A 19,325-nucleotide genomic window follows, 5' to 3' on the forward strand; every position below is an offset into this window, starting at 1 on the left:
TGCAAGATCTGTTAAGTTTTAAAATACATATATAATGACAACTAAACATACTATCAGCTGGTTGCACAATATATAATTAATGTCAGAATTAATCTAGGAGTAGTCTAGCTGACTATAAAGAAGATAAAAAAACATGGTTCAATAATCTGGATATCAGTCAACTAGTAGAGTTATACCCTTGTTTTAAGGAACATGGTAACAATAGTCTTTTTGGCTTTCTGTGTTTTGGGAGTGATCATCAAACATATTTGCAGGTCATTTTTTCCCAGACTGTAGCAAAAGTTTAGGAACTCTCCAATCCTACTTCTCTATCCCACTACTACAGTGCAATCCTCAAAATACATAGGTCAGTATAAATATTAATTTATTGAGTCACAGGGGTGTTAGTTTTAATCTTCGAGAAGTGGCATTTCTCACTCACAATAGGGTAGCTTATAATATAAATTTTGACCAAAAAAAGTATTTTTGTGTGTGTGTGTTTAGAATAAAAATCCTCAAGTATTCTTCATTTGAAGTTACCTTGTAGAAATTTCTACCCTTCCTGTAATTTGTTTTTAGAAGGGAGTGAGTGCTAAATGGCCAATCCATGCTTCTTATTTCAAACAGAAGTGAAAACAGAAGGAAGTGTTTTCTGGAGAATTATCGTGGTTTATATTTAGTCTGGACTGAACTATTTCAGTGTGCAGTCATATGTATGCCCTTCTACCTGGCCTCATTGTCACTGTGAGCTGCTGAGTGTTACTGCTGTCACAGAAAGCAACAAGTGTAAAGGAACTTCTGATGAGACACTGCACAAAGACTTTATGTCTGACCAAATCTGGTTTATGTGAAACTAAAACAATCAAGTAAGGAAAAAACATATGCCATAAAAATACACAAGTAAGTCACTGTATTCTAGCCAGCAACAAAGCTGAGAGAATATACTTGATAAATTGCCTGGGCACATGACAACAGTGCAAGGTGATTATAGTTAACTTCAGGATTTATAATGAATCACTTGGAAACCAATTTAGCCCCAGAGCCCTCCTGAGCCCGCTCCCCATATTACATAGGGGATTTACTTCCTAGCTATACTAGTACCAGAAATGTATTTTCTGAAAATATGGTTTTGCTTTGTAGTTGCACGGAAGTCAATGAGCCTCTCAGATATACTTAGGACAAAACTATTCCCTCCTTCATGGTCTGGTTGGGGGTTTTGATGGGTGTACCTGTTCTTGATCTATATTCAGAGCTGCCCTTCCCAAGAACTCACACAGGAAATGTAGGATCTTTATACATCTGCCATAGATAAAAAATGAACAATGACCTGAAAACGTATGAAGAAACAACCCCAAACATTACACAAATCAATAGATCTTTTCCCAAACATGAAAATATTTAGCAAGAATCTAGAAAGATGGGCATTGCTTTTTCCTGAACTCTAATGTTGAAGGCATCTGAAGACTACAACCCATGAAGTGCAGATAATCTATTTTCATTAGTTCATTTTAAAATAGCAAAGAACAAAGAACAAATAACAATTCTGGACGTTTAAGCCAGGTTTCCAAATTCAAGGTTTTCAGTACAATACAGAATTCTGTATGTATGTGCTTTATTTTTTTCCATCCATCATGACAACTAACAGAGTTATTGTCAAGCAAACATTATTTCAGGATACAAAGATACTTTGCTATGCCATTATTAATAAAACATGTTTAATCTTTGTTTCTACATTTCCCTACTATTTTTCCTCAGTTTCTTCCAGTGAGTATGCCTTTTGACTGTTTTATGCTTCCAGATAGCTGTCATCCCATTCCATCAACCCCCCTGGCTCTGAACATTTAATCTAATGTAGGGGTCTGGTATTCATATGTTTAATGTATTGCTCATCTTTTTAGATGAGAAAGATTTCACCTTATCCCCCATAAAGGCTCTGAGAAAACATATAAAGAGGACAGTACAAATAGTCTTTATCCATTATGATTTATTCTCTACAATACTTCATTAGAGGATAGAGTTCAATTATTTACACTCAGAAGTTATTATATAGGTAGGAGGCAACCAAGTGTAATACAAAGAATTGGTCTGACATCTCTGCACTGAAGGTCAAAAGAGATCTCCTGCTTTAAGGAAATAAATTAACCAAAAAAAACCCCAAGAAAACAACACATAGTTTCCAGAATACAAACAGAAAACAGCACTAATAGTGAAGATTGCAGATGTTTGTTAATGTACTATGAAAACAAATCATTCTGTGCAAAGGTTAAAATGAACTCTTAGATTCTCTTACAGATTTTTTTCTCTGATAAATTGTAGATATGTGATATTTTGACTATAAAACATTCCCAAACTGAAATGGCATCAGCTGAGATTGACTGTTGAACATTATGGAAAAAGAAAAAGGTAAAGAACCTCACAGTGACAACATTCCAACACTGACAGACTCCAGTGATCAAAGACATTCTCCTGCAGTTACTGTAAAACAAAGACAATTCATAATTGCAGTGAGATTATTTCTCAGTTGTGGTTGTCATGAGAATAAGCCCTTCTAGACCAAAAGGCACTTGCTCCTAAGGATGAGTTAAGTCCAGATCAAACCAGGTAGCAGTTGCTTTGAGAAGGAGCATTTCTAACCTGCAGTCCCAGCCAAATTACTGTGGAGAAATTCTTACATCAACTGGTCACTGATCTTGGTCGCCTCACTCTCAAGACAACTCAAAGCACGTTTTGTTTCTAGTTCACCTCTTCCATCCTTATGCATAGCTGCCATGTAATGATCTAGAAATGGGATTATTTCCTGAGACCACATGTCCTTGTCATGCATTTTTCTTCTGAGCTAACTTAACTATTGACACACCTTTCGACTGATTTTACAGCTGGACCCTTACGGGACTAAAGCTGTGAGGGCCTGTTTCTTAGGCAGCAGACCAGTGTTTCTGATTTGCCAACTTCTTTTCTCACTGCAACAAGACAAGAACACAGTACATATTTAGAGGCGTTTTTGTTTTCTTAAACAGGCTGAGTGGGGAAATGGAAGTGGGAGAGGACAACACTTCCCCAGTCCCAGACCACCTAGCCCACTTCAGGCTTCAACCAACCAAGTCACTCGATCCTAAAATCCTGCTCTTAAAAATGACAGCTAACCCTCCCCACCCCACCCCACCCCACCCCTTAGATATCCCCTATTCAGATAAAATGAAATCAGGAAACACTATACACTGTTGAAGACACAGAACAGGGCAAACATTGGAAAAAGAAACAATACTGTTGAAAAGCCTGGCACTATATGCCTGCATGACCAGTCTCACTGAGCGTGCTCAGGGGTGAAGTTTTAGCACCATTTTTTTTGCTTGTTTTGTTTTAAACCTCTTAGAAATTAAATTCTAACATAGAACACTTGAACAGTAATGAGTGTAGCCCTATGTATCATACTGTTTGACAGCTGAAAGGTGAATGGCATGTCCAGAGCTGACCCCACCCTCGCCCATCACTACACAGCACCTGGGAGAGTAATTACAAACCACTCGAGTTTGTAACAAGACCGATTTATTCTCAGCAGCAGGAAACGAAGAAACAATCCCTTAATCTTCAATTGCTTTTCAACATCACAAGGGAAAAGTGGCAATTTATAAGGACAACCCAGTACAGGAGGAAAGCTGGGTCAATATTGCACCGTTATCCAGAATAGGACCCCCTCCTTTCCCTCACGTCTCTCTCCTCCAGCAGGAGGATATTACACCGATATGAAGCAAAACTGCACAATTCTGTGTGCTTCTCTAGGACCAGAAGGAGCAGCAGCATGCAGTTCTGAGCTTTCTACCAGCCCTATTCCCTGCCATGCCAGGAGAGAATTTCAGGCTTCAAACACCAGTCAGTTTTAAAAGCCATCATTACCACACACATGAAAGCTTTAAAGATATATGCAACCAAACAGCCATTACTCTTGCTATGCACTTGTTTTTTCTTTCCTGATCACTGTTGACCATACAGACACTTGGAAAACAAAACAAGCCCCCACAAATTACATTTGGACATCCATCATCGAGTTCATGACATCCCTCAATGACACTGCAGAGTAAGAACTGGGTAATTTCACTCTTCCTTTTAGGAGAAAGTATTTCTTGTAATCATCAATGATGGGAGAAGAAACAAGGGACGCACACGAGTTTTGCACATTCTGGGTAATATGGGTTTCCCCACTCATTGCCTTAATGTGGTAATGACTAAACTGTGCAAGATAATAATTTACCAGTTAAACTACACAGCTCTTGTCTATAGGCCTGCTATAAACTGGAATACTCGCAGTTCTCAAAGGTCAGTAGTCACACCAGAGAAAGTGGCTGTCCTATCAAAAGGAAGGTCCCCGAGACTTTAGCTTAAGTTAAACAGATTTCAGTCACTAGTCTCACTTGTATGACTACAGCCAATGCCCTCCCCATCCCTCATGCAATCAGGCTGTTACAAATGTTTGCCCAAAACACTTGGTTGCAACAGAGCAGACCATCCAGGGACACTCAAGTAACTCATCCTATGCACACATAGCATGTGCCATGCTGCTCTCTTGGAGGTCTAACAGCATTCTGTTTCATAGCAGGCTGCATTACAAAGCACTGTCTAAAAACCCCCAGAAAACTGTAAACCAAGAGGACTTCTAGAAACCCATCCCTCAGTGGGATCTGATAATTAAAGCCTTCTTATTTAAATAACGAATTCATCTTTAATACCATCCAAAGGCTTTTCACATCTTTAAGTGTTTTCTGTGTGTGAGGATGGGGTGCCATCCAGATGTTCAACCCTCCCCAGTATCATAATGTCCGTCTGTGATGTGTGGGGACTGCAATCAGCTCTCAGTACACAACAGATACAAGAGATTAAAAAAAAAACTTAAAAAGAACCTAAAAAATGTTTTGTTGGACTCCGTTGCCCAGACTGCCAGGGGAATGATCCTAATTGATCTGGGGGGCTTCCATAACAAACAACTCAAGATTCCAGAGTGTCGGTAATACACAAGAATGCATCAGTCCAAAGTGGCACTTTCACTCCTAGAGGTCTTCTGCACCTCACGACAGTTCGTAGGCATGGAGCCCCAATCCAACTGAACCCCCGTTCAGAGGGAAGGCTGAGATAAGGCTTGGGCCCCTGAAGTTCTGTCATGCTCTCATCGTCCCCCCAGGTCAGCTGGAAGGCAGACTTGGCAACGGAAGCTAGCATCATAAAATGGTGCAGTAATAGAAGTAACTGGACCAGGAAGAGGAGGCATCTGCCCCAATGATGTCATAGCTGTTGGCAGCAACTGGGGAGTGGGACTGGTCATGCAGCCGTGTGTCAGGAGTAATGATTGTAAAGGGGGGGGGCATGAAGAGTGCCATTCTGGAAACAATGCTGACGCGAGGCCATGTATTCTGCATAACTGATTGTCACCTTCTCACTGCGGTACCTATGGGAACAGCACAAGAAAAAATAACGTAAACAGACTATGCAACATGAGGGGACTACGCATAAAAACATTAATCCCAGATCACCTTTTAGCTCATGGCCAGTAGCGACCAAGAGGAATCCTACTAACTTCATAAATTACTTGGTTTTGTTTTATATTGCCTCATATAGCAGTCTGGATAAGCCTGAATTAGCTTCACTGGCCCAAAAGTTGAGCCCTATTCAAGGCAATCACAATTAAGGAGACTCCTGAAACAGTACACAGGAAACAAATGATCCATTTGTATTCCTCTTATCCACTTGCTGTGGAAAAAACGAGACATGAAAAGTTTTCTGGGAAAAGACTCAGTTTCAGTGACTAAACAACCAGTATTTCTACTACTACTTACTTTTGTGGTTATCTTTACGTTTGAAAAGCTAGTAATGAAAATGATGGAGTTGGGTAAAGGGGAGTCACGTGTATGTGACTTGGTCCATGTTGTACAGTCAGAATTACAAAACTTGAAGTCCCTTCTGAGGGACCAGAGGTTTCCAAGTGCTTCTAAAGCATGGAACTTCAGAGTGGTTGTGAACTGCACTAAGTCCATGTTACACCAGATTTGAATGGAAACCATCCTGTCCTCTCATGTTAATAAAAACCCCAAACCCTGCATAACCACTTTATTTCTCCAGAGGTAAGGAACGACCTGATAAATTAACGGTTCTATACAAAACCAGAATGTCCCAAATTTTACTAACATAAAGGGAGCTGAAACCAATAGGACAGCTGCGGGGTATAGAAAAGCAAGCAAGTTCTGAAAACTAGCCAAATATGAGTGTAGTTGGGTTTCAAGACAGCTGTCACCTCCAAATAGCTACAACATCTACACATGAGCACACTGAGAAAGGGAAGTCCATTGTAAAGATAGATAAAAAAAAATCAACCTTTTTCACTTTCAAAGGTTCTTTTGATCTTTCATGTGGATGATAACATTAAAACCAGTGGCATTTTTCTTAGAAAATGCCAAATTCAATCCTGGACAGATTACACATATCACGCTTCATTCCACATAGTTTTTATGCCTAACACGTGGCATTTATGATTTTGTCTTTCAGACCACATCCCTCAGCTGAAAGAGGCATGAAGACTTACATCAAGCACAAATGATTTAAATCACACACAAAACACTCTGAAGTAAAATTAAAAGGCGACAAATATATCGACTTACCTGGTGAGTTTAATCGTTTTCCTAAAATCATTGGTAATCGGAGCCTTAAAACCACCTTTCCTGAGTAAGGAGTCTATGGTCTGGATCTGATCCCAGTCTATTAAAAAGTAGAAGCAAGGGAAATGTTTCAATATATAAATGATTTTTCAACAAGATTAGAGATGCATTAAAAGGCTTCTAAAAAAGCACACAGTTAAACAGCAAATTTTGAGCTATTAAGACATTCGTGGTCTTATGCATGCACACTATCTGCACATGCCAACAACGCCTTTAACTCATATTGGAACTGGTCTATAAAATAGTAATTCCATTTTCCATATGACCTCTCATCTTATAAAGGTCTGTGCCTTGCTTCTGTTGCAGGGACCCCAACCTGTTTTATTTTGTGCCACTCAAGGTTAGCTCCTTAAGCCTTAAAATAAGGTAGCACTTAGCTCTTTACAAATTGGGATCAACCTGATGCTCTAGTGATAGCACAGTGCACTGCTATGTGAGAGATCAGAGTTAAAATTCCTACCTTTGTCTTTTGCCCCAGAGCCAGGAGGATGCGACCACTCCACTCTGCTAGGTGGAGGAAAGGAGGCAATATTTTGAGCAGTTACCGTGGTGACCGCTACTATATTTGAGTGGGAAGTGTGCTCCAGAGGGGCCCTGTTTTCTGCCCTCAGCTGGAGGACGCTACTTTAGCAAGAATGAGGAGGAAAGGGACTCTCCTGTTGGTGTTGTGCAGCCTGCAGTTATCCTAGTTGGTGGGAGAAACATAGAAGAGGAAAGATGCAACGCTGAATGAAGCTAGAAGATCCATACTTTAAGATCCTCTATTTCTTAAGCCCTAAAGATTTTTATGCTAAGATACAGCTGCACACAGATGTGGGATGAGAGAAAGGCCAGATGAAAACCCAGCAGCAAACAGCTGTATCAGGTGGCAGTTATCCAGATTAAGCCTGGTGGTTCCATGGCACTACTGCGAGGATAGCATGGCAATCCAAAACCCAAAATCCACAGATTTCTGTTACCCAATCCTGTGACAAAATGTGTTGACATTTTTGGCTGCCATCTCAAACCCACCTTGTTCCTTAGCAACCTCAGGTAAATACGTGGCTGTGCGTTTGACACCTTTCTCATTGATGAACTCTATTCTGATCCCATGGATCCCAACCTATAGATGGAAATGAATAGCCAAATAAGAGGTGTTTGCTAGCACTGAGTCCATGACCAAGCTTTCATTCCCAAAACACTGTATCTCTCTCTATGGCCAGTTTGGCTTTTGCCTGGATAAAGACATTCTCTTCCTCACTATCCTTACCAGGCAGGTGCCACTAATAGCAGTCTTAGCAGCATAAAGGGCCTCTAACACCTCTCCCAGATAAGCCTAACCAGTCTTCTTGCTACTTCTCCTGAAGTAAGTCTTGTCAGAAGTCTGACAGCTTTCCATCTCTTATGTTGGGCAAGAAAGACAGGATCCCTACAACAGTCATGCCTAAAAGAGCCCAACCACAAAGTCTGTTTAATCCTTCTTGAACTAAAAATACTTCCATGGACAAGGTCCTAAAAAAGAACACCTTTGCTCTTAACTACTTTTTCTACCCAGTATCAAAATACTTCCCAGTTTTTTATATATGTATTTACACCCATCTCCTATTGGGCCAAATCCATAGAACACTTTCATGTCTCTCTTACTCCTGTTCAGACTCCTTCCAACCAAAAGCATATTGCTAGCTCATTCTCTTTCTCCCTCCTAGTTTTCTATCCCTATTTCTTCTATTCCCAGTTCCTTCTATCCCCATACACCTCTGTAACGAAGGAGACACATCACCATGTACTAACCCGAACCCGAACGGAATGAGAGTGATGCAGAGTTCCAAATGCACCTGGTTCTCACCTCCCAGTCCAGGTAGTCACTGGCATCCTCAAAGTTAGTGAGGAGGGAGACAGAGCAGAAGAGTTTGGGCAGCTCCTCGCGGGTCAGGGGTGGAAATCGGCTGTCCTTAAGTGCACTAAAGGAAAGAGAATATATATTGCCTAATACAAGCACCACATTAAAGCGTCAGGTGCTGAGTTATTCCCTTTTTGATTATGCCACTGTGAAACCATTTCTTTTTGCTACTGCAGAGACAGTTATTTGCATCACCTCCTAATGTGATGAACTGTAATGATGAATGCACACACTAGTGCAAGCTTTCTGGTGCTTGTCTCCGTCTTCCTGCAGCTGGAGACAAATTATGTGCTACATAAGATGTCAAAAGCATTAGTATGCAGGATAGGTTCCATATTAGCCATAAAACATCAACCAAAATTCACCAGTTGGAAAGATGTTCCACTAAATCCTGATGTATTACCTCACCCTAACTATCATATATTTCTCAGGTTTCTTTTATTGTGAAGCATATAAAACTTAATCATGGTGATCCAGCATCTTAACCTTGAATCCTTACAGATCTTCGGATAATTAAGTTCAGGTTACCTGGTTAATGTGTATTCCCTGAGTCCTGAGTGAAGATTCATGGCTGAAAAGGTCCCGATGCAGCCACGAAGCCGCTTGTCTCGCCCCGTCTTCCACGTCACAAAGAGTGGACTGGAAAGGCAAAAAAGAGAAATACTCCAGCCTCTGGAGACACCTGGTTGCTAAGAGGAGACCAACAAGGTGTAAGAGGGCATGTACGCATGCACTTGCTTTCTCTCCCCCTAATAAACCCCAATAGGCATGTTTTCTCACCTGCTATCTAGCAATAATAAAAACCCTCCAGATAGTCAAATTCAAAACCCCAACATCTTCCCCAAACTTGCCCTCCACTGACACCTTCCTGGCCAGACTCTGCGCTGTCTTCTGATGAATGATACGGTTATTTGACCCCACTGATTACCTCTGTGAGTAATGGCCTCACTTAGTAGCATCCACCAGTTTACAAGACAAACCCACATAAGAATTCCTACAGGTGAAGCAATAGATTACTTATTTATAGTACCACTGAACCTGACAGATCCCCAAGCATCCTGCAAATTATCTACAATTCAGGTTTATGATATGCTTTTCTTTTTAAGGGGATAAAAAGCCAGTCCAGGTTGTTGGGTTGTGTTTTTGTTTTGTTTTTTTCACTGATCTTTCCAGGACTTTATCCGACTTCTGGGTCCATCCCTAGTGCTCAGTTTATGTTATCATCTTTTGCTTACATTACATTTCATTTATATTACACACACTCCCTCCTGTTGAACACATATCTAAACCACAATATTACGACTACTCAAACATCACATGGATTTCTATTTTCTCATCCGTTATCATGAGTTTACAGGCGTAACAGTAGGTTTTCATTTCAGTCTGTTCATGTAGAAGCCATGGTTAAGCCTCAGAGAACAAACAGTTCAGGACAACAGCATTCATTAAACAGGTAAAGATAACTGATCATATTAAAAGCAAAAAAATCACTTCACCAGATGTGAGTGAAACTGCAAACAGCTGTAGAGAGAAACAGTAAAGAAAGGACAATGCACCTCTACAAGAACATCTGGAAAATGTTGCAAGACAACTGATGCTGCTGATCTAACTATAAAACCAGGACGAGTGATCTTACATTTTTCAGATTACGGAGTACTGAATACAAGATGTGGTCGCTTCAAACACGAGCATAAATGAGAAAGTCATTAGTGATTCCAAACATCAGTCTGTGGGTATCTACTGCACTTTAAAGGCAAGTCATTTGACAGAAGACACGCAGTGTTAGTAATTTCTCTGAGATGAGACAAATGTTGACAGGAGTTCCAGAACATAAAGACAGATTAACCGATTCTACAGCAGAGATCTGACACTTTCCTCAAACTCTTGAGGCTCTTGTAAGCAATGTATCTTTGCAGCAAACATTACACAAAACAGTAAGATACTCTATTCGGACAATAAAACCAGCATGGAGTGTGGATGATTTCTCAAACACAGGCAACAGAGCTTCTTATGTCTAAGTATTTAGAACATAACTTAAATTGTAGTGATAAAGCAATGGCCAGTGATGCTCCTCAGAGCAACAACAGAATTAAAAAACTCTATCACAACATAAATCCATCATTCAGGATCTAATTACCAGCTACAACAAAAAAAAAGTACTACCCAAAATAGCAAACTGCCCTTAAGTGATAATTGTGAAGTACTCTGCCCACAGAGGAAGTGGAAACATTCTTCCACAATCATCAGCCACCTTATGCATACTTGAACAAGACAGAGGATTTACTGTTCTAGTTTTCCAGCACCCCCTCAAGGCACTGGCAGGGTATCATTCCTCTAGACTTTCATCCAGCGACCATATATTGAAACAGAAAACAGAAACAGCGTAAGGAAATACATTAGAAAGACAAAAGATACTAAACTTACAAAGGAGAATTCTGAACAACTCTGTCACAAGCTCAGTGGAAATTTAGCTTAATCTAAATGAAGTTTTGCAACCATTACTTAGCCCACGTGACATTCATCCCAAACAGAAAAGGGAAGGGAGAAAACAAAAAGCATCACTGACACAATACAACTCTAAGTAAGCTCCTTCTCTTCTTCAAATTACAGGTTTGCATTTTCAATTCACCTCTTTCCCATTCCAAAGAAAGCAAAAGGGGGGAAGGGAGAAGGATGTTTCCACTGAGCTGTGACACAGCTTTCTGCATCTATAATAGAAGAGATCGTATCAGAAAGGACAGGATAATTGCATTCAGAAGGTCGTAATGTTTTAAAATACCTTAAAGCACACTTGGAACAATTTTTCACTGCAGTCGTAGCAACTGAGGCATAAAAAGCCCCAAAGATATATGATTTTGTATAAGTATACAAAATTTCACTATTACACTATTACATTATTTTCACTGTAGAAAAGATGTTTTTTCTGTATCTGAAGAATAAATGCACTTAGGAAATTGCAGGTGTGGCTGACACTAAGTCAATTGTTCCATAGCCCCTCCCTGAGAAGCGTATTTCCCAGATGTACTGAGAAAAGCCACAACCATCCTTTACCCATGTTCACCCAAAAGCACTTACTGGTACTTCGCAGTTTTATCCTCAGCTGATTGTGGCAACTATTTCTCCCCACATCCTACCTAGGTGTGTTTGAGGAGGGTTTGCTGGGCTGAGGGGAATTCCAGCAACTTAAAAACTAGCTTCTCCAATTGCAACTGCAAAGGAAATTTTTAAGGAGCAAAATATAGTTTGTTCAAATCAGAATTTAGCTTGTACCAGGGAAAAACCTGTTACAGTACAAATTTTATGATGCAAGTACCTTATTATTTGCCCTGTAAGGCAATTAGAAACTTGCATGGTGTAGTTTTAGTACCAGTTTGTAATACCTACTATTAAAAAAACTCAAAAAGCAAAGTACAGAAGTGGAAGAAGCAACCAATTAACTACTTGTGTGCCATACAGGCTCAAAACTGTAATTCTTTCCAGTAATCTGAATAGTAGAAGGGATATCACCAAGTTAATTCAGACATAACTATAAATCTGCCAATGCCACCTTCTCTATAGTGGTCTGTGAACATCACTGCTCACACGTATGTAAGGTTCCCTCACTCCACAGATATTTACCAGCTCCATCATGCCCATCAAAATGATAGTCCAATCTCTCAAGCTGGTAACTACAGTTCACTATGGTTTTCAAGTCATAACCCTTTAACTTCTGTTACTGCACTGTTTATGCAGAATCCTGACCTTCATGACTACTTCTATTTTGACTTTAGGGTTCAGCACCAATCTAAAAGATCTCTTATGCAAGAAATAGGTCAGGACACACCTGTGCATCTTTCTATTCCTTCCATCTATGGGCTCTTTTCTGTCTGTCCAGACCGACTGCTGGTATGTATCTCTGTTTTGTTCAAAGATCTCTTACATAGACATAAATTATGCTATGAAGGACAACAATCCAGATTATTTCTGTATTTCACTTTGCTTACTCTTGTATTTGATAACATTTGGCTTGAAGTTCATTACATTACTGTCTCAAGTGTGACAGATCACCCCTGTGTGCTGCTTCCCAGGAGAGCAAACCCCATGCTTTCCCCTGGGGTACGTAGAACTATTTGCTAGAAGCCACAGCATAAATGCTGAAACACAGGAAAATTTAGGTAAATGCTGACATTTGCCCAGAGGGTAAATAAACAGAAAAGCTGTTTTTTGCTCTGGAGTGATGATATATAAGACTTGCAAATTGTCAGCACAGAAATGCCCAGTGAATGATTTTGGACTTTTGCAAATCTGGGCATCAAATTCAGACAGCCGATATTCCTGAAAGAACACCCTTTGTGGAACTAGTCAACAGGAAGAGCCACAAAATCCAGCTAGGAATCTCCTTTAACACCAAAATAACAGAGCTGTATAAAACCATCTTTCTTACTGACTAAAGAACAGAACAATAAAAAAAACCCTTTGCATTTCAAGTGTCAAAACAATCAGCAGACTAACACATAATTTTCTAAAAGGAGCCTACTTAGCTTAGGTATGAGAAACAACAGCAGAAATACTTCAGTCTGGGGAGTCCCTGGAACTATTCTGTGGTCCAGTCCAGAGTATTTCTCCATTCACTTGTATTTGCAATATTAAACAACTTAGTCTGCAGTAGCATTCAGAACATGTATCCATAATCCTGCTTGGATAACTGCATGGAAGCACAACCTACATCTACACAGACAGTGAGGTGGGAGACATTCAATACACAGAAAAAGTCCTTGACCTGTTTAAGCCATTGTTCCTTTACATCAATTTAAAATTCATTAACTTAAATTAAGGATGTCAACAACTTTTTATTTTATCTATTGTTCTGGAGGTGGCCCCTGGAGGAGCCTGGGAGCTCTGGCCCCTGGAGGAGCCTCTGTCATTGATCTTTCCCGCATAATTCTTCCAACAAACACTTAACAACATTAACATTTTCACACCCATGCATTCAACCTTCAGATAAACATTAGCTAAATCTCACCACAGCAAAATACCTTCTTAAATCCTTCCCCTCACACATACCTCCTTTCCTATTAACCTTGGTATCGCCCTTGAAAGTTAACTCTCCATTTCTCCCCATATTGCCCAACCAGCACTATCTCCGTAACACAGGTTTTGAGTTCTACAGCTAGTAAGTATTCCTTTCCCTGTTAAACCCATTAACTTGGATAGCTGAGCACCCTGGTGAGCGTCCTCATCCAATTCTCACCAGCTCAGCATTTGCTTCAAGATGAGCAGGGAACTTGTTTCAACTTCTTTATTTCCTTTCCATCTGCTTCGCAGAAGGAAGTCTCTCCCCTGCCCCTTCACCAATGCAGTGTCTGATAATAAAAGCAAGGTCCTTTTCAAATTAATGACATTATTTTACTGTTTTCTGGAAGTTCTGGGTTCAGTTTCACTCATTCCTTTAGTACACTTTTAAGGGAGGCACAGCCCAGTTAACCTTTTGCAGAGCAATCTGTTTACAAAGAAGGGAGCAAACTTTAACAGAGCTTTATCACCAAGTGGGCTTGCACTCCTCGATAAAGTATGCAACGCCTCACGCAACACAGCAGGTTGGGAGCTGAAGAAGCACCACTCTTCCTCCGATTCTGCCTAGCTCTCGTTCTGTCAAGCTAAGCGTGTTCTCTTTTGAAGGCCACTCCTCAAAGCTCCAGTCATCACCAATGACACAACAGAGTATTATTTTGTACTCTTTCATACACTTACAGCACATCACTTTTTGTTTCCAGTAGACAAAGCAAGCAGCAGACAACCCCCTTCCTCCCCTCACACCAGTTTTCCCATCCACCAGTAGAAACCCTTCATCCCTCCCCAGCCAAACCACAGCTCTGGATGCTGGTTTCCAAGATTTCCTCCCACACATGGGTTTACTCACTAGGGGTCATTGGTAAATCGAGGAAGTCGTGGCTGAGGGAAACCATAGAGATGACAGTAGAGTACATCAAAGCAGTAGCAGCACATCTCTGCTGTCACCACCAGGTTCTTGGTGCTGTTGGCAGTTCCATTGGGCCGAGTAAGTGGGCTCAGAGCTCCTGAAGTGGGATTCATTCGAGTAATTGGGGAATTTCCTGGGCCCAAAGTCAAGTCAGATACATTCTCCCTTCCATTATTTCCGTCTGTGTGCTGGTGGTTCTGAAGAGGACCTGAACTGGAGCCTGGTACAGTTGTGGCCTGATTCCCATGACTGTGCGTTCCGCTCCCAGATAATTTGGGCTTCTTTACCCCACAACAGCCAGCTGCCAGCTTGGGCTCAAGTGGAGGAACACAGCGTCTTTTTCCCATCCTGCTTCACAACTTGCTGCCTGGAGCACTGCAGAACCCTGGCAAGGAGGGAGGGGGAAAAAAAAGCAATGAACAGTTACAGGTGAAAAGGCAACAACTGCTTCCTTGCTTCTGCTAAGATGTCAGAGAGGTTTGCTTCTGCAACAAAAAGAGGAAGAAAACCCTCACAATGTGCAACCAAGTATAGAGCTAAAGCCGGTTCAGCAAGTAGAGTGGTTTTACATACAGACTGGAAGAGTGTGTACACATGATGCATGAAATCACCCTTGTAAAGTCATTGCTGAGGTGTACTGAACACTTCAATAGGTGGCTCATCATCAACCCCCCCCCCCCAAATAAACAAACTAACATAACCAGCCTTCCCATAAAAGGAATTAAACTGTTGGGAGAGCAGAACAAAAAAAGACAAAAGGACTTCAGATCAGATATGCCCCGTCCACTGCTTTTCCAGATCACTCCCCAACCCCTGGGCAGTGCCTGCACTGATGGCAAACAAGCTGCTGAACAACCACAGGTGCATTTCCCTTCCCCATTCTCAACAGAAGAGTGACAACTCTGAATGACACCTGCAGGGGTTGGAGTCCCAGGGGTTCTGCCCTTGATTTAGCTCTAGCCTAAGCAAGACAGAGAGAAGCTAGAAGCACTGAACCTCCATTTTCTAAACAGCAGACTGTTTTCCAGACCCAGTGAACTCGTGAATCTGCATTTACTTTCTAGGATTAAGTAAATCAATAGCACTCATAAATAAACATGTGCAGTCAGGATATGCAGGAGAGGAAGAGCTGAAGACTGCACATAGTCTGAACAGAGGAAAGTGATGATGGCAGGAAACAGATACAGTATTTAAGAAAACCAACCAACCAAACAAACCCCAGTGTTTTGCTTGCAAAGAAGGTAATGGTAGCTCTTGCATCACAAGAAGGGGTGGAACAAATACAGGGAGGAAGGCCTATGCAGACAAAAATGAACAAAGATGATAGGCAAGGGCCACACGTCAATGGTAACATCTTAATGAGTATAATACCATCACCATGACATCTAAACACACACACACACAAAAACCAGGCCCCCATCTGTCAAATGGGGCTAAAGCACAGGCATGTTAATCACAGAACACAGTGGGGAACTGAAGTCACACTCTGACTCTTGCTGCTTCTTTAACCCCAGCACATCCCTCCAGCTCTTCCAAGCACTTAACTGATGGCTGAACTGATAGCACATACAGAATAGAGGTAGGTGATATGCACTGAAATCCACGGCATGACAACTCCCTTCCTTCTCTGTGCCTGCAGATAATGCAAACTTGATCAATGAAGCTTCACCAGCCATCATTAGGAGTCCTATGATCCAGAATCCAGATTCCAGAGAGATGCGCACCCTAACACAAAACACGAGCACTCGGAGTGCTTGCTCTGCCTCTCACCTTCCAGAAGGATTATCTCTATAAGGAACAATTTACAAGGCCTAGTGAAAATTACCATTTTTACTTTTAACTCGGCCTTTGTAATAAAAAAGTACAACTTTGACAGTGAACACACCATTTTCTCCAGTGCCTAGTGAAAGTTACCTGCTATGTCCCAGCGACGCTGCTGGGGCAGACGAGCCTTTCCAAGTTACTCCTGAAGGCTCAGCCACATTTCAGGGTGAAAAACTATTTAAAGCTACAGCTCTTCATTTCACACCGGAGACGTGGCAGGGGGCAGAGGAGAGATCGCCTCTATTTACCACCCCCTGCAGCAAGGAGAAGGGGCCTCACAAAAGCGGCGGCATAGCTCCCCGGCCGGCTTCAGCGAAGGGCACCGCTTCCCGCCGCGGGAGGCCCCCACTGCCCTGCCCTGCCCAGGGCTGCCGGTGCACGGCGGCCCGAAGCGGTGCTGGCTGCAGAAGGCCCAGCCTGCCGCTCCGCCACCGGACCCGGGCATGGGGTTTCCCCGCTCCCGAACCGGCCTCGCTGCACCGGGGCAGCACCGCGCCGCCGGGACCCGCCGCGGGACGAGCCCCTTGCGCTCGGAGAGAAACTTTGCGGCGGTGTTGCCAGGGTGGCGGCAGCACTGGCCGCACCCCGCAGGGCACAGCCGCCCCCCCGTGGTGGGGCAGAACAGCCGCCGGTAGGGGGCGCCAGGGAGCGGGATTCCCCCTCTTCCCCCGACGCCATTAACCCCTTCCCCGCTGCCGCGCCAGCGGATACCGGCGCCTTCCCCCCGCCTCTTCCCCACCCTCCCTGGGCTCGCCCACCTCCTGCACCCGTCCCGGGCCGGACGCGGCTTCTCCTCCGCCTCAGCCCAGCCGCCGCCGCTGCTACCCCGCCGCCTCCTTCTCCCGCTTCATGGAGCCATGGGCCTGGACGAGGCTCCCCAGAGAAGCGGGCCCGGCGGGCGGGGGGAGGCAGGGCCCGCCGCTGCCGGGCGGGAGCCGGGCTTCCCGGGGCCGCCGGGTAGCGCGGGGACCTGGAGGACTGGAGCGAGGCCGAAGGAAGGTCCTCCGCTATCCCGGCAGCCTCCTCCCTGCTCGTGAGGTAATAAGGGAAAAATGTACATAGTCCGCCAGCCTCCCGTCGGCCCCGTGGTGCCGCCGCAACCATAGAGAAGAGAGGACGCTCTTCCCTCTACCTCACAACCATAGACACCGCGGACTTCCGCTCCCGGTTGGGGGGGGGGGAGCCAAGATATGCGGGGCCGGGTTCCCTCCCCCGTCACGTGACGGCCCGCACGTGCGAGGACAAACAGTGTCGGGGGCGGGAGGGGCCGCGGGGCTGCCCCGGCGGCGCGCCCGCACGGGCGGGGGGGGGGGGGTGTGGGTGACTGTGCCGCTCCCCTATTGGCCAGCAGGCTCTGTGACGGAGGCGCCCAGAGGAGGGGCCCGCGGTGGGAAGCATCCATTCTACAGCTCCCCCTCCCTCTCCCCCCCGGTCGCTGAGCGCTGTGGTTCGCTCCCCGCTCCAGCTGAGGAGGTGGGGGGGTGCTCCGTGCTGCCGCGCGGCTGAGGGGAGCTGCGGCCCTGCCGCACGTACCGCGGCGGCTCCGCAGGCCCCTGCCTGCACCCGGGTCCGCAGGACGGAGCGGGAGCAAGGGCAAACCCCGACTTACCTTCAGCGCGGTCGTTCTGTGTTTCCACTTGTGAAGACAGGGATGAATACAGCCGTGGCCGCCGCACGGATGTTACTGACAGTGAGGTGTAAAACACACCAGAACAAAAAAACTTGCTTTTCTTAAACATCTCTAAATGCTACTTATCCCCACTGGAGCACCGAATCCTCTCCCCTTATACACCACCCTATCAAAAATACCACAGGAAGTGGTTTGCCCCCCAAGTATCCACTAAAAATAGCAGCCCAAGCTCCCTTTCTCAAACGACTTCTCGCAGAGGTGGTGGTTTTGAGCATTCAGAATCGTTGGGCCAAAGGTCAGTGTAAAAGGTGTTCCAGCTGTATGAGGCCTTGTCAGCCTACGAAAGAGAATCCCTGTGGCAAACAGCAACATTACTTCCCAATTTCCTTCTGAGAACATGAGGAAAACACTGGAAAAGCTGAAGAACAGCTTGTGCTGCTCACAGAGAAGCACGCTACACCTTCAGCCTCAAGAGACAAAGCAGCATAGCTGTTTAACGGTGTGAAATGGGAGGTCTGCATACCTGATCCGAGCATTAGGAATAAATACAAGGTGAGAAAAACATCAGTTGGAGAGAGCCAGCTTGAAGGTCAGTGGATCTGTCTCTCTGGCATAATCTATATGCTTTAGTGCAGCATTAGGCCAACACTGAAATTATTACCATTCAAGGTTATGGAATAGCACGATCATTTTGGTCTAGGTGATAGCCTTGAATGTGAGCTTATGGAAACTGAGGTTCCAGAAAACCAAGTGAAGACAAGATTGAGTTGTTAATTTCTGTAGTTCCCTCCGCCTCAAAAATACCTCATCTTTTACCGTTAGGGCCTTGGCCTTCATCCAGAAGCACTTTGCCAGTGATGCAGAACAGGTCTCAACCCTACAAAAGGCACTTTATCCCTGCAGAGGCTTTATGAACCCGGGAGTGTTGGTGTGTTGTTGTTACCATGATAATGTCAAACAAATACTTGACCAGTTGCACATGTTCCGTTCCCAAAGTACAAGAACTACAACATAAAAAGGTGGGAGTCAATTAAACCAGTGCTTGTCTTACCTCTTGCATTTCAGTTGGTGCTGTGCTGGAGTCTCTTGCATTTCAACATACACAAGAACATACAAGCCCTTTCTGGGCTTCTAAATGATGTTTGCTTTCTTCTAGGCAAGGAAGTGAGCAAGCAATTATCATAGCTTATAATAGCATTGTACTGGAATTGTATCTTACAATTAAAGTAGTTTTAATTTAAAAAGTAAAAATCAAGCTCATGAGAATGAGACTGCCATCCAGATAAATCTTAAATATGTTTTTAACACATGGAAAAACAACTTAAGAACAGCATGAAAATGGACATTATACTT

At 43.5% G+C, this 19,325-nt stretch overlaps 1 protein-coding gene across 2 annotated transcripts; it reads right to left on the reverse strand.

The window, feature by feature from the left end:
• Nucleotides 1-1,946: 1,946 nt before the first annotated feature.
• On the reverse strand, nucleotides 1,947-17,476 carry AMMECR1L (AMMECR1 like). Of its 2 annotated transcripts, XR_009729404.1 has the most exons (8): nucleotides 17,101-17,476; nucleotides 14,459-14,903; nucleotides 9,088-9,198; nucleotides 8,506-8,620; nucleotides 7,692-7,782; nucleotides 7,141-7,184; nucleotides 6,624-6,720; nucleotides 1,947-5,416 (listed from the first exon to the last, which is right to left on the reverse strand). XR_009729404.1 is itself a non-coding variant. In XM_061379246.1 (7 exons), exons 2-7 carry the CDS (start codon nucleotides 14,863-14,865, stop codon nucleotides 5,305-5,307), a joined length of 933 nt encoding a protein of 310 aa, XP_061235230.1. In that variant the 5' UTR covers nucleotides 14,866-14,903; nucleotides 17,101-17,473; the 3' UTR covers nucleotides 1,947-5,304. The 2 variants fall into 2 exon arrangements, 1 of the variants encoding a protein (XP_061235230.1); XM_061379246.1 differs by lacking the exon at nucleotides 7,141-7,184 and having other exon boundaries at nucleotides 17,101-17,473.
• Nucleotides 17,477-19,325: the final 1,849 nt, after the last annotated feature.

The sequence above is a fragment of the Neopsephotus bourkii genome, unplaced genomic scaffold, assembly GCF_033783945.1.
Source record: "Neopsephotus bourkii isolate Nb327-2 ecotype Australia unplaced genomic scaffold, CSIRO-AGI_Nbou_v1 NB_1768, whole genome shotgun sequence".
Taxonomy (NCBI): Eukaryota; Metazoa; Chordata; class Aves; order Psittaciformes; family Psittacidae; genus Neopsephotus; species Neopsephotus bourkii.

Coding starts and splice junctions, on each gene's coding strand:
- AMMECR1L (XM_061379246.1), bottom strand. CDS start 14,865: ATGGGAAAAAGACGCTGTGTTCCTCCACTTGAGCCCAAGCTGGCAGCT. Junction 6,721..7,691: donor TGAGGTTGCTAAGGAACAAG/GTGGGTTTGAGA, acceptor ACTTTTTAATAG/ACTGGGATCAGATCCAGACC. Junction 5,417..6,623: donor AAAACGATTAAACTCACCAG/GTAAGTCGATAT, acceptor CTGTTCCCATAG/GTACCGCAGTGAGAAGGTGA.